The sequence below is a fragment of the Phycodurus eques genome, chromosome 11 (assembly GCF_024500275.1).
Source record: "Phycodurus eques isolate BA_2022a chromosome 11, UOR_Pequ_1.1, whole genome shotgun sequence".
Taxonomy (NCBI): Eukaryota; Metazoa; Chordata; class Actinopteri; order Syngnathiformes; family Syngnathidae; genus Phycodurus; species Phycodurus eques.
The window spans coordinates 8247915-8261757 of NC_084535.1; the positions used below are offsets into that span (position 1 = coordinate 8247915).

Consider the following 13843-nt stretch of genomic DNA (forward strand, 5'->3'; position numbering starts at 1 on the left):
AGCTCGTTTTACTTTTTCACTCTAACGTGGAGAGTTTGACTATTAGTCCACTGTACTTCAATTCGCGTCATGCCTTTATGTCATTTAGTGGGGGCTCCACACCCAGCAAAAGTTACACAAAGTAGTCCAGAAAATGCTAAATGAAGCCAATTGATCGTTAGCCGCGTTAGCATAATGGCCAAGAGTCCGCTCCTGTGTGTACATTAAATGATGAGTGTGGCTAGGGGCTTGCAGTGACATCTCGGGGCCTCTCTCCTTCCCTTTGGCTTTATCTGATGAACATTCACACTTGCTTGGCTTGAAGAGCTTTTGTGTAGTGTATAATAAATCAATAACAAAATACAATAACTCTTGTCTTCGATATAATTAAGTCGCTTGAATACTCCCACGTGCCACTTGGCGGGGCTCCAATCAGTTTGTATTTTGGCAACAAAAAGGTAATTTGATTAAATCAAAGGAAACTTGGCAACTTGAATCCTTGTTCATTTAATTTTAATTTAATTAACACATTGAATCACCTGTAATTGCAGCTGACTGTTGTCCTAAGCTAAGTTGTTGTCGTACGTCTGTGTGGACAAACCACACCTAAAAATACACGTTCTACCAAACCCACCGCCACTGTTCCTCCTTCCTCCATTCCCGACTGATTCTATGAACTCAAACACTGGATCTCATCCAACTTTCTGCAACTCAAAAGTAATTACTGAAATCTCATTCATAGGTACCAAGTCCATACTAGCCAAAATTGTTTCTCCATTACACTTGATAATTCCTCTGTTTCTCCCACCCCTCAGGTTAAATGTCTGGGTGTCAACCTCGACAGCACACTCTCCTTCCAAGCACACATAGCATCACCCAGTCTGCATACTTTTGAATCTCAGAAGTGTGAGGCAGACGTGCAAACCAGTAGTCCGTCAGGCTGCCTGACTGTACTGTATTAGAGTACAAAATAATGCAAACAGTAAAGAGCTAAAACTGTGTGCGTTTCTGTGCGAGAGAGGTGATTATATAATATAATCCTTCAGGTTACGCCACAAAAGGGAAGTGTTTGTACGTAAACGGCTTTGAATAAATTATGAGTCATTACGTATTGATAAATGGAGCCCTGTTACACACACTGATGCACACGCATACCAGCTACAGCTACATTTGTGTTTGCTCCAGCAACATCATTTGCCAAGATGTAACTGTAAGATCGCCCATTTGGACGGAGTCAGATATTTCAACTTTGTTTTTCCACAGTACAAATACTGCTGTACAAATTCAACACCAGGCAACATGTAAACAGTTTGGACTATGTATCGTGACACAAACAGGTGGCCAAAGGCATGTAGAACATGACTGTTGGGTTTTGACATCATTAAAGGGTTGGAGCTTGAGCTGCGCGGCAGGTGGAGGGCAAAGATGATAATGATGATGGTTAAGTGTTTTCATTATGTGATGGTTTAAAATCACGGACAGTCGAGTGAACGCCGTAGGAAGCAGATTTTCTACGCAGCCACCCGGGCAGGCACAACATGGGTGATGGGACTGATGAGTTTCTCCTCTCAAAGTGAAGGTGGAATCATCAGCGAGAACTCCCCGCTGTGCTGTTCAGTTCCAGTAGAGAACTGACTGTCCTCACTGTGATACAGTCCAATAATAATGGACATATTGTGAAAAGAATTCCTCTCTTACAGTGAATCAAAACTGAGCATTCTTTTGCATTGTTATGCATGAATATGCCATCTGACAATACACTTGGTGTATTACAGAGTACTGTAACCTCTGTAAGACATGGCTTTGAGTGAAAAACAACAGAAAGGCAAACACATAAGTGATGGAAGACTTCGTTTTTTGTGTGTGTTTTTCTTCTCCCCAGTTGAGGCTCTTCACCTCGGAACGCTGATGGCCGCGCATGGTTACTTCTTTCCCATCTCAGACCATGTCCTCACCCTCAAAGATGACGGCACGTTCTATAGGTTTCAGGTGAGAATGAGGCGCGAGATCCCCACATTTTTGTCGAGTTGGTCATTTGCCTTTAACACGTCTTTGAATCCTAAACACAGTTTCTGTGAAAGCTGTAGTATTAGGAACATCTCTCAGTATAATCCCATTCGAAATGAAGAACCTTGAAAATTAACCTCTGAAGAAGATTTGATTCGACTAGAGAACCATGAAGGCCAGATTTAATGCGGGATGTTGAGTTATACCCATCTTTTCTTTATCAGCCCTCAATAAATCAACACACACACGTCCTTGGTTTACATTGGAGTTCCCGTCTTACTGCAATGACGTAACCCAAATTTGTATGCAAGTTGGAATGCGTCATCATCTTATCACTAACCTACGTCAACGCAGTAAAGTCATAATTACAGTCCGTATTTGTATCATGCATATAAAACAATCAAATGGAAAACAATAAGTAAGGCCACAACAGAGCCTGGTTTCTTGCGCCGCATGATAATGTCTACTTACGCCGCTACCAAAAAAAGTTCTTTGGGTTCAAAACATCATATGTCGGTGCCGTTATAAAACGAGGACACCCTGCAGGTGCATAAGGGAGCAATGCAAAGATGCTCAGTGTTAAGGTTTAAACTAGTAAATTAGGCTATTAAAAACATTTTTAGAGGGAGTGTCACTTACTCATGTTTTTCCGCTGTTCCAGGGCTGTCAAACTTATTTTGCTCGTGGGCAACGTAGTTATGGTTTCCCTCTGACAGCAGTTATGACTATGAAAACCATACACAGTAATGTATAATCAGTAACATGTATAATTGCTTATTACCTCTCAACCTCCTATGTCCCATTATGGTCCATTTCAAAATTGTTTTCACAAATCCACACTATTGGTCAGTCACCACACGTGTCTGTTCTGAAAAGTGATGGTTTTGGTGATGCGAGGATTTCGCCTGATGCCAGCGTTGTACACATTTGCCCCTGAATTTTATTATTATATATTTTTCTAACAATAAATTGAGTAGTGTAAACCAATGTCCAATTTATGTTAAGAAGTAATTTGGTGAATATGCAGTAAATACTTGTAAAATAGTTAAAGTGGTGGGAAAAAAAATAAAATAATGCAATTTCAGTCTATATTTTCCACCAAAAATAAAAACAACAAATCAATTTTGCCAGAAACGGGAAATAGACACAATTTCAATGCTTTAGAGGGCCACATAAAAGGATGTGGCGTGCCAGATCTAGCCCCCGGGCCTTGAGTTTGACACCTGTGCGCTATTAGCTGCAGGGCTCGCTCCTTAGCCCCTGCTAGGATTTTACTGTACTTACTAAAAGGAGGTCTGAAATGTTTTGTCTGACCCATTAACATCAAATATTTACTACATACAGGAACATCTTTTATTAAAACAAAAGCTATCTTTCAACTATCATTGTACAATTGTGGTTAGTGTATTATGCGTACACGGTATTCACACTGTTGACAGGCTAAAAGTACCACAGCGCCATTCTACAATCCACTGAATCCAATGTAATGAGGGCCCTGTGTTACACTTATGGCCAATAATTTATACAGTCTCATATAAAAACATGGACACAAACACCACACTGAGGTTTGTGTGAACATCAATTGCAGGATTGACACCTTTAGCGTTTTCCGCCCAATGAGCTGCCTCTCGTGCGCTACACAATGTAAGTGAACCCTCAAGGCTGTTTGTGTTCCTTACACGATTCGCCTTCTCATTGGAAGCTGCTCACAGTGTCGCCCGAAGAGTGGCAAGATACATGGGTGCGCTGAGCGCTTGCTGAAAAGGAGCTTATGCGCTTTCAACGATGTTATAAGACAAAAAATGTTTTATTGTGACAGATGCGATGATGCTCCTATACCCCCGCATCCTCCACCTCTCTCTCCTCACATGACAACACACCATATGGTCCTCTGTCAGAGATGTTTAGGTTTCTTCTTGGTGTGCGCTGGGTTTCTTATCAAGTTTCTGCTTCCAGACTCCATACTTTTGGCCATCAAACTGCTGGGAACCAGAAAACACAGACTATGGTGAGCACTATTCAAAATTGCAATTAAACTGAGAAATAGCTTGCAAATACTGATAGATGTTGTGTCGCATTTATTAAATTGGGTGGGGGGATTAGAAATTACAATCACAATTAAAATGTCATGTTTATTTGCCAATTAAATGATTAAAAACGGCTGCATAAGTGATTCATAATAACTTATTATTAAGATAGGAAATTTGAGTGGTATGCAAATGCTGACAGATGCTGTTGCCAGAGCTGAAATGGCAATGAGAGAAAAGAATAAATTCAGTACTACAACACCATTGCAGCATATCATGGCAACCTGTATATACACTACAATGTAAATATGAATAAATACATGCCCGGCAAAGTCGTGTGTCATGAGAGATCGGGAAATAATCCAATTTCACTCAACTGGTCCAAACATTATGATTAACTTATCACAAAATATATCTCTGTTCAACTATCTATTCCAGTGACATATACCAGGAGGCATAACTTTGAATAACATTTTCTGGCACTCATCACGATTTCAATAAATGTGTATAGAGCTGCGCGATTAATCGATTTAATCAATATCGTTTTTTTAGGGTGTCACATTGATTTTGTTTGTTTACATTTGCAGTGCCAAAGGTTACTTTTGTTTGGAGGCATGACATTTTTATTCATGTTATGTTCAGCGACAGTCTTGTTGTTACATGTCAATTTATTGATGGTAAACTGTCGGACATTTCAAATATTTTGTTCAAATGTATGAAGAGTTGTGTTCTAGTTTTGAAGAATGTCAGTCATTCACCTTTTGTTTTTTTATTTTGTATTTTATTTTATTTTTTATTTCAATTTCTTTTAAATGGGGTTGTTATTTTAAGGCCATTATCGCCCAACCCTATAAATATGTTCTTGTGAAATTTTGTTTGGGAGTGTGCTTTGAGATTTTTCTCATGTAAAATATTTTTTTCATGTAAAATACTTTTTTCTTGCTTCCCTTGGTCTCTCCCCAAATAAGATTGGTCACGTACAGCGGCCGACAGTCACATGCGCAGAACTAAATACACTAAATCTGCGTTACTCTATTGTTTTTGTTTGTGCCTCATTGCGACGGATGCGTTCAATGCGGCGTGTTTTTCCTACTTTCCCGCCATGCAGACCGCTCTAGAGTTTGAGTGTATTTCTCTAGTAGATTTGCAATAGAGTTGCAGAGATGAAACACAAGTGACTTAACTGTATCACAAGCTAAATTGGAATTTAGCCCTCCTCTAATTTCATCAGACAGACTGATTACAGTGAATGAAAGCAGAGCCATGGCTTGTGTGCAAGCACCTGCTGAGCACATTTAGGAGGAACATTTTAATGGTGACACAGAGATGGGCTTTTGGCAGTGTATTAATTCCAGCGGTGTTTTTTCGGTTGGTCTTGTTTCGAGTCATAGAGCGGGAGATGAAGTAGGTCACGGTGATGTTAGGGACTCATTACCAGACCAGTGAATGATGTCGTTTGAATTTTAAAAACAGTCTAAGGGCTTAATGACCACCTAATGGTCAGTTTTCAATGGGATGAACGCAGGATGATAATACACAGAGACATCAAAAGTCAGGCACACACATACACACTAAGTAGTAACAGAGGCTCAATGCGCAGCCAATGACCTTTGTGATTTACAGGCCAGTTTAAATGTGCAGTTGAGAGGATTAAATGAGTAAAATGGAGGGCCACTTAAGGCCGAGCTGAGATCCAGTTGTCTAACCCACCTCTATACACCCGCTCTCCCTCTGTCTCTCTCTTTCAGCTGTTTACCTCTGCAAAAGAACAATGCAAAACAAAGCACGTCTGGAGCTTGCAGACTACGAAGCAGTAAGTGAAAGAGCATTTAGCGTTGGCGCCACTTTCCGCTTTTCTCTCGCACACTAATACCAAAGCATATTTGTTTGTCTTCTGTGTTTCTGCATCATTTTAACTCCCTCCAACAACCAGAGCTATTAAAACACCCGGCCCTGTGTGTGTCTCCTCTTTTGTACATAAGCAGGGATCATTAGTAATGCTATCCAGCCGTGCACTGTACACGGCGTGTGCAGTAAACATAATCAGTCCAATCACCTCAAAACCTTTTTTGGTTTGTTTATTTATTTTACTTGCAGGAGAGCTTAGCAAGGCTACAGCGAGCTTTCGCCAGGAAATGGGAGTTCATTTTTATGCAAGCAGAAGCACAAGCAAAGTAAGTTTCTGTACAGCTCTGTATAGTTTGGTATTGACCAAGTGGTGCAGTTCAGTTGAGCTCAGCACTGTACGATTCAAAATTTAAGATCAAAACTTAAATCCTGCCTTTCACTTCTTTTGCTATGAAAATAATGTCATAGAAATGCCACACACGAAGGACAACTTGAATGACACTTGGTGTAGAGCAGACTTAAGCCAAGGTGGAACTGTTGTCAGAATGCAATGATGCATTCCAGGGAACTAGGACATCTGATATTTCTGAGCACCTCCTAGGAAAAGTGGACTAGCAAATATGAGGGAAAATTGATGGACCCACTGACAAAAGATGAAGACCTCAAAAATAATGTGTTTGTTTTCAGTAGAATAATAATAATACATTTTATTCACTTTATATCACCGTTTCCGTCAACAGGAACATTTTGAGGTTCGACCTCGGAGGTTCCAAGTGTGACATTTCCTAGTTCCTGGCAGTCAGGAGTCTTGGAAATGGACTGGCTTTGTAGAGGCAGCAGTGAAGGACATTAGGCAATTTGTGTTCTTTCTTCCTGGAATATGACAATTTCATTGTAAGAAAAAAAAGATAAGCTTTGATTGATTCAAAATTACGCTCCCCACCCCCATTTTTATACATTCTTTGCAATGATTTAAGGTCCTCACTTTAGTTACTGTACCACTGTAGTACTCCAAACCGAGGAGTACCAAAGTGCTGTGTTGTATTGTACCAAAATGAACAGAACTACACTGCTTGGTGGAACTCGGGCATAATTGGGTCCTTTTAGCGCCTCATTATGTCATGTTCCAACGTCCTGTGTCATAGCTGCACTGTTCTAAGCTACATAGATTAAGTCTGTCCTTGTTCTCCTCAGAGTGGATAAGAAAAGGGACAAAATCGAGAGGAAAATTCTCGACAGCCAGGAAAGAGCCTTCTGGGACGTGCACAGACCAGTGGTGAGTGCTCATGATTTGCCTTGCAGAAGACAAAAATACCTCCAGTAGAGCATAATAATAAATGGTACCGGTGGCCTATGAATGGTGTGAAGGAGTATGCACCCCGCCCCCCCCGCCCCCCCCCCATACACACACAAATGCCAAGTCGATAAGCGTCACAACACATCAGCATCACCGCTGCTCTTTAACCACATGCTCGTTTAGCATTAGCCTTTAACTTCCCCCCCGAGGTTAAAAGACCTTCTGCCGCCGCCATCCCCAAATAGCATCAGCCTCTCGCTTAATTGGCAAATAACACATTCAATTTATGCGTCCTTGGGGCAATACAATCAATATTAATTCCGATTTTACACCGACGCCGTCACACAGAGCAACTCCACACGTTTGTTCCTGAAGAGATCTGAGCCACTTACTCAATCAGAATCAGAATCATCTTTATTTCGCCAAGTATGTCAAAAACACACAAGGAATTTGTCTCCGGTAGTTGGAGCCGCTCTAGTACGACAACAGACACTCAATTGACAGAGAATACTTTTGAGACATAAAGACATCGGAGAAAAACAGTCACTGAGCAATAAAAGGTTGCTAGTAATGCCGGTACAATTATTATTATTTTTTTGACAAATGTGCAAAAAGATGCAGAGTTCTCTAGCAATGAGAGCAGTTTGAAATACTAATGGAGCAATAGTCCGGTGCAATAACAATTGTGCTCAACTTTGCACTCTTTAAGTCCCCTCCAGGTTCTCTTGCTTTGCAAGAAATGGCGGATTCAATGTTTAAGTCACCAACGTCAGATACAACGTCTGCGCATCCCGCTAATTTGACAAACACTTGGAGAATTTGGATGGTCACTTTTTGTATCAGCATTTTTGTTGGCAAAGCAACAGCAGACAGAATCAAAGGAAGTGCTCAGAAATGAACACTTAATGAATTCAATTTCTTCTCCATTCTTTCTCCCAGCCTGGATGTGTGAATACAACAGAGGTCGACATTAAGAAGTCCTCCAGAATGAAAAATCCACACAAAACCCGAAAGGTGCACAGTTGGTTCACCTGCCTTTTAGAGTCTGGGGAAAATAACGTTCGGCACAGACAGGTTTGGAGTTGAATGCTGTGCTACCGCTGCTGATTTATTTCATGTTCATTTTGTCGCAGTCCGTGTATGGCCTGCAGAACGATATCCGTGCGCACAGCCCGACCCACACTCCGGCCCCGGAGGCCAAGCAGCCGACCGAAGAGGAGCTGCAGGAGCAGGTGAACCAATGTCACGCTCATCTCGCTGCCTAATAGGCAGACTGTGACCGACGCCGGCTAATTTATGGCCACTTTGTTTTCAGATCACATTTTGGCAATTGCAATTAGACCGGCATCGACTGAAAATGTCCAAAGTGGCGGAGAGGTGAGCAACGTTCATCGCCACTTCATTCAGTAATGATCCGACTCCCTGGCAACGTGACACATGTAATGTGTTGTGATCCATTGTCTTCGTCAATTACAATCTTTGCTTTGGGATGATGGGGTGTTTTCATGATTTTTGTTTTTTTACCTCATTTACACTCATTGAAAAGGATAACTCCTTTAAGCGTATTATAGCGACACCATACTATAGTCAGAACTGTACATCCATTGCGTGTATTCCAATTTAACGCCACGGCGATTAATCGAATAACTCCCATAATTTGATTACAAAAAAAGGTTGAAGCAAAATCTTTCCCGCGAAGCTTCACAGGGATAATTTTTCTCACGGACGAACTAACTAACTTAGCACTTTCAATCACGTTATTGGACAAAGGGTAAGAAAACACGTGATAAGCACATTCATACATGAGCTGCTAATGGCCACAACGCACATTGAGTCAGTCAACAGCCAGCCGACTCGACACTCTGATTCGCTGACGGCCACGTCGTTCACCAGGACAGGCCCCGCCTTTTAAAGTCATACACACTCCAAGTCACAGATACTACAGTAGAACGTGAGAATGGCAACCACAAGGAGACAAAAATAATACCTGCACCTCACATATATGTTATTGTGGTCAATAATGCAAATTAAATGTTTAGCCGATTATTGGATTATGATTGGGATATTTGTTAGAATATGCGATATTTAATTCACCCTGGACTGGTTGCCAGCCAATTGTGGGGCAAATATAGACAAACAACAACTGTTCACGTTCACAGATAATTTAAGTCTTCACTGAACCGAACATACATATTTTTGTAATGTGAAAAGAAGCCAGCATACCCTGAGATTCGAACCCTGAACCTTTGAACTGTAAGCCAGATGTGCTACCCACTACCAACTCACCGTGCTGCCCTAAGCTGAGCTTTACAAAAATGCAAAAATATCACATGCAGGCAGTAGTCACACATTTTGTCTTCTGTGTTTCCCTTAGTTTGTTGGGTTACACAGAGCAGTACATAGAATACGACCCCTTCCTCACGCTCCCAGATCCGTCCAACCCCTGGATCTCAGATGACACTACACTGTGGGAGCTGGAAGCAAGGTGGGCGCAGAACTAAAGGACCTATTCGCATGAATATTAAGTGCTTTTAAGTCACATTTTAACCAATTTGGGAGTCAAGAATATTTCTGCATGTGAAAATCCATTTGCAACCTGTCAGATTCATGTCAATGTAACAGGTGGCATTTTAAATTCTGAACTTCTACTCAGATGCCTACAAGGGCGCCAAGTGTGATCAATCAGGAAAACCCAACAAAAGCAGGGTTGGATTCAAGAGCCTGGAATCAATATCGGAGGACATACTGTACACCCACTGAACACTATCATTGGATTCGCATAATCAGTACAACAAGGATTTTAAAATAACGACATTACACGATGTTATTGATTGATGTTCTTTTGTGAGGAAGTGAGAGTTCAGTCCAGGAAAAAAAAAAAAAAAAAAAAAAAAAAAAGATTATTCAGTTTTATTGGAGAGAAAAAGGTCAGGATGCACCAATACCACAATTTTCAGACTGAGTATGAGTAAAATGACAGCACTTACATTTGAGTACTCACAGATACTTGATAATGCCATTACATCTTGCCATTGAGAGAAAATGAGTCTTATTTTAAGCAAATAATTGTTTTAAAACACAAACTTTTCTTAAACATAGCATGTTTCACTCAAATATAATACTTTTTAGAGTAACAACTTCTCATTGCGACACAAACAAAATAAATCCCATATTACAAAACAAAATAAGCCAACCAAAACTAATCAACTGTGTGTTAACTGAAGCATTCCAATACAAATGTTAATTCACCCAGTAATCCGTTTTATGATACTGTACTGAAAGAAATAAACATCAGCTGAATTTGACAAACAAGTGAAAAATTTAAAAAAACAAACAAGTGAAAAAAAACAAAAAAAAAAGAAAAATCTAACCATGCTGACAGAGATGCATGGAGTCACCTACATCACGTGTTTCTGTCTGGAAAACGTGACTTTAAATAACTGAATAATTAACGAAAGCTGTTATGAGCACATTACACGGTAAAATTCAAAACACAAGCAGAATATGAACTTCTATAGATATTGATGACCGTCAAAGAAACGCGACTCACCACACAGGAACGGAGCGGGCGGCTGGGTTCACGAAACTCAGGGCTTGCCAGTCAGCGGCCGCCACCGCAACTTGAAGGGCAGCTCCCTCTGTTGCCAACAGAGGAGTTCATCATCAAATAGTATGCAGAGCAGAATTTGCAGTAGCCTAGAAGTTTTGTCATCCGTGTACTTAAAGTATCTCCGCACACACACAGCTGATATGGCTGGAAGGTGGTGATGTAGTATCGGTGCATACAGTATTGGATGAATTTTAAGAGTACCGATTCTGTACCTCCACCCTATACTGGTATCGATATCGGTGCATCGTTAGGAATAAGTAATTTGGAGAAAACCACCACTACTTTAAACCTTAAATACACCACAAACTATGGCCACAAATCACTTTAATATAATTATATCATAACATTACTCTTAAAAATAAATCAATAAAAATGCACCAGAAGTGCGAGCGTACACTTCCACTAACAACCCAGCTCTCCCCTGATATGCAAACTCAAAATCTCCCATTTGCATAACTTAAACATACTTCCTTGACACTGATTGGAGCGGTATAGAAAGAGCACAAAAACGTGAAGTAGTTGGGGTTTTCAGTGACTAGTCGAGGATAGTTTCCACAGAGAAAACACAACTGGGTACATTAGTGTGGGGGTTCACTTTATGATATGCACATGTATGTATGTGTACTCCCTCCGTCCAGTAAGGAGCCCGGTCAGCAAAGGGTAAAAAGGTGGGCTTTCGGCATTGACGAGGTTCTCAAAGACCCCGTGGGGAGGGAACAGTTCCTCAAGTTCCTCGAATCTGAGTTCAGCTCGGAGAATCTCAGGTAGGATATGTTTTTTTTTTAATTTCTTTTTTGAATGTCCTTAACTGGCTTTTATGAAGCCAACAACCGATAATAGGCACCCACACACAGGAAGCGACACTGTGTAATCAAAGAAGCCTCTGATTGCTGCTCATACTTTCATCTCAAGCTAAATGCACTGTGCCCTCTCGCTGAGATTTAAATGCTTCTCATCCTACTACAAATGTTGAACCTTCACGGGGACAAGCCTCCAGTTCCCACAGTGGGAGTGGGAGAATGTGTTTAATATGCCCAGGCTGTGACTGTGGAGGATTTAATTCACACTTTTCCCTCCCCCAACGTGTGTGCCCACACACATTTATTGATGCAGTACACGCATACCTATGCATTAAAAGACAGGAATCCCTGAGTCTGTGCCAAACTGGAGAAGAAAAGAACTTGGGGAAACTTTTCCTTACTATTTGAACAGATCCACAATTATGGTTCCCTAATACAGTATGTTAACGAGTGTATCAACTAACTGTCATACAGGAAGTGCATGTACAGGCGGAGAAACCCTCTGAGGCTAGAAGGTGCAGTATTTTTGTTAATAGGCACAACAGCAGCTACGTGCAGATGGCTGAGATTCCTATGCTAATTGGTTTATTCATGGCAGCATGAATACTGCACAAGTTTTAAAAATGCATGCAAACAGCCATTTATGAATTAAGCATGGCTGTGCCACGAGGCTTTTGCATTTACATCCATTCAAATCCCACACAGGCGGCTCCTATTATGGAGCGTTTTGTGGGAACGTACCATTACCGCTATTATCCTTCACTATTTTCCTCAATTCAAAACATGATTCTTTTACTGATTCAGAAACATTGAAAATTGATCAGAATCTTCAAAATAATTCATGGGTTGTAATAACAGTGGCACCTTGACTTAAGAGTGATCAGACTGTCAGTGCTCGATGGAGGGAGCGAATTTAACTCACTGCACAGCAAGCAGCAGTTTGGCAGACAATGCTTCCAAAAAAGTGGTTTCACGCTGGTTAAGGCCACTCTCAGTTGAAGCAGTAGTTTGCTTACTGCCAAACTAAACACAAAACAAAGAGAATTACATGTATATGTATGACCACATAACTTTGCCTCAGGAAAGTTCACCAGCGTAACGCTAACACACAATGCAAAACGGCAGGCTAACGAATGGCATCGATTGTGGCGTTATACCCTTTAAGCAATGGCTATTTTTACACAAAGTGCAGAAACACACGGAGACAGACAATTTAACAGTACTTGCAGGCATATACAGTATTCCGTATCCTCTGCCAAACAAAAAAAAAACCAAAAAAACCCTGACTAATATTACTGTAGCTTACTGAGCAGTTGTGAGCGTCTTCTCTGTATACAGTTGTATGTCTGTATTATAATGCCCCCTGGTGGCCAAGGTGCGCATACAAGAAGGCGCACAATGTGGGGTTGAAACAGATTAATAATACCGTATTTCCATTCCATTCCAATGGGGAATATGATTTGAGATACTAGTGTTTTGAGTTGCGAGCGTGGTGGAATGAATTAAAGTCGTAAGTCAAGGCAACGCTGTATAATCATTCTACGTACAGTACATGTAGCCCAACAATCACTGAAATGGCATTGAAAAAAAAGATGTGGGGAAATCTAAAGATAGTGCAAAATATTTAATAAAATAAAAATATAAATATTGAATATTGTATTTTCTTAATGTCTTTAATCTTTTTCAGTGCCAATGCTCGTTTTGGTGCCAGTACATCTTTCTCTACAATGCCAAAAACAATGATAACTCTGGTCTGGCTCCATATGACCCCATATGTGCTTAACTAAATGTGGTTTGGTCTCTTTAAATGAATGATGTATTATCCTTTCTAAATAAGTAGTTAGGGTTGTAGTTCAGATGCGTCTTATTTACTAAATGTCACATGTCCGAAAGGTTCTGGCTAGCGGTCCAGGAACTAAAGAAACGCCCCATCCGAGAAGTCCCAACTCGGGTTCAGGAGATCTGGCAGGAGTTTTTGGCTCCGGGCGCACCCAGCGCCATCAACGTGGACTCCAAGAGCTATGACAAAACCACCCAGAACGTCAAAGACCCGGGACGCTATGCCTTTGAAGACGCACAGGTATGTGACTGAAGTTTTCTTCTGCACTAGTGTGCTTCCATAATGTCGAAATGAATAATAGACTCGTTGCCAGAGGTCTTCTGCTGTGTCTTCATTTCTGCTTACGAATGAGTCACAGCTCCGTTGTGAAGCTATTCGGCATAAACACAATGTGACACCCGCGTTTGATGTTTTTATGCATTACTGTCATGCGTT

General features: G+C 40.9%; 1 protein-coding gene across 2 annotated transcripts in view; it reads left to right on the forward strand.

The window, feature by feature from the left end:
- The window catches only part of rgs7a (regulator of G protein signaling 7a), a 61768-nt gene that overhangs the window by 41554 nt on the left and 6371 nt on the right, over window positions 1-13843 (forward strand). For both annotated transcript variants that reach the window (XM_061690708.1, XM_061690709.1), the window contains exons 5-15: window positions 1862-1968; window positions 3943-3994; window positions 5762-5826; window positions 6111-6187; window positions 7056-7137; window positions 8098-8172; window positions 8292-8390; window positions 8474-8535; window positions 9533-9643; window positions 11407-11532; window positions 13462-13648. In XM_061690708.1, the coding sequence (XP_061546692.1) occupies window positions 1862-1968; window positions 3943-3994; window positions 5762-5826; window positions 6111-6187; window positions 7056-7137; window positions 8098-8172; window positions 8292-8390; window positions 8474-8535; window positions 9533-9643; window positions 11407-11532; window positions 13462-13648 (1043 nt within the window). The remainder of the gene's footprint in view (window positions 1-1861; window positions 1969-3942; window positions 3995-5761; window positions 5827-6110; window positions 6188-7055; window positions 7138-8097; window positions 8173-8291; window positions 8391-8473; window positions 8536-9532; window positions 9644-11406; window positions 11533-13461; window positions 13649-13843) is intronic.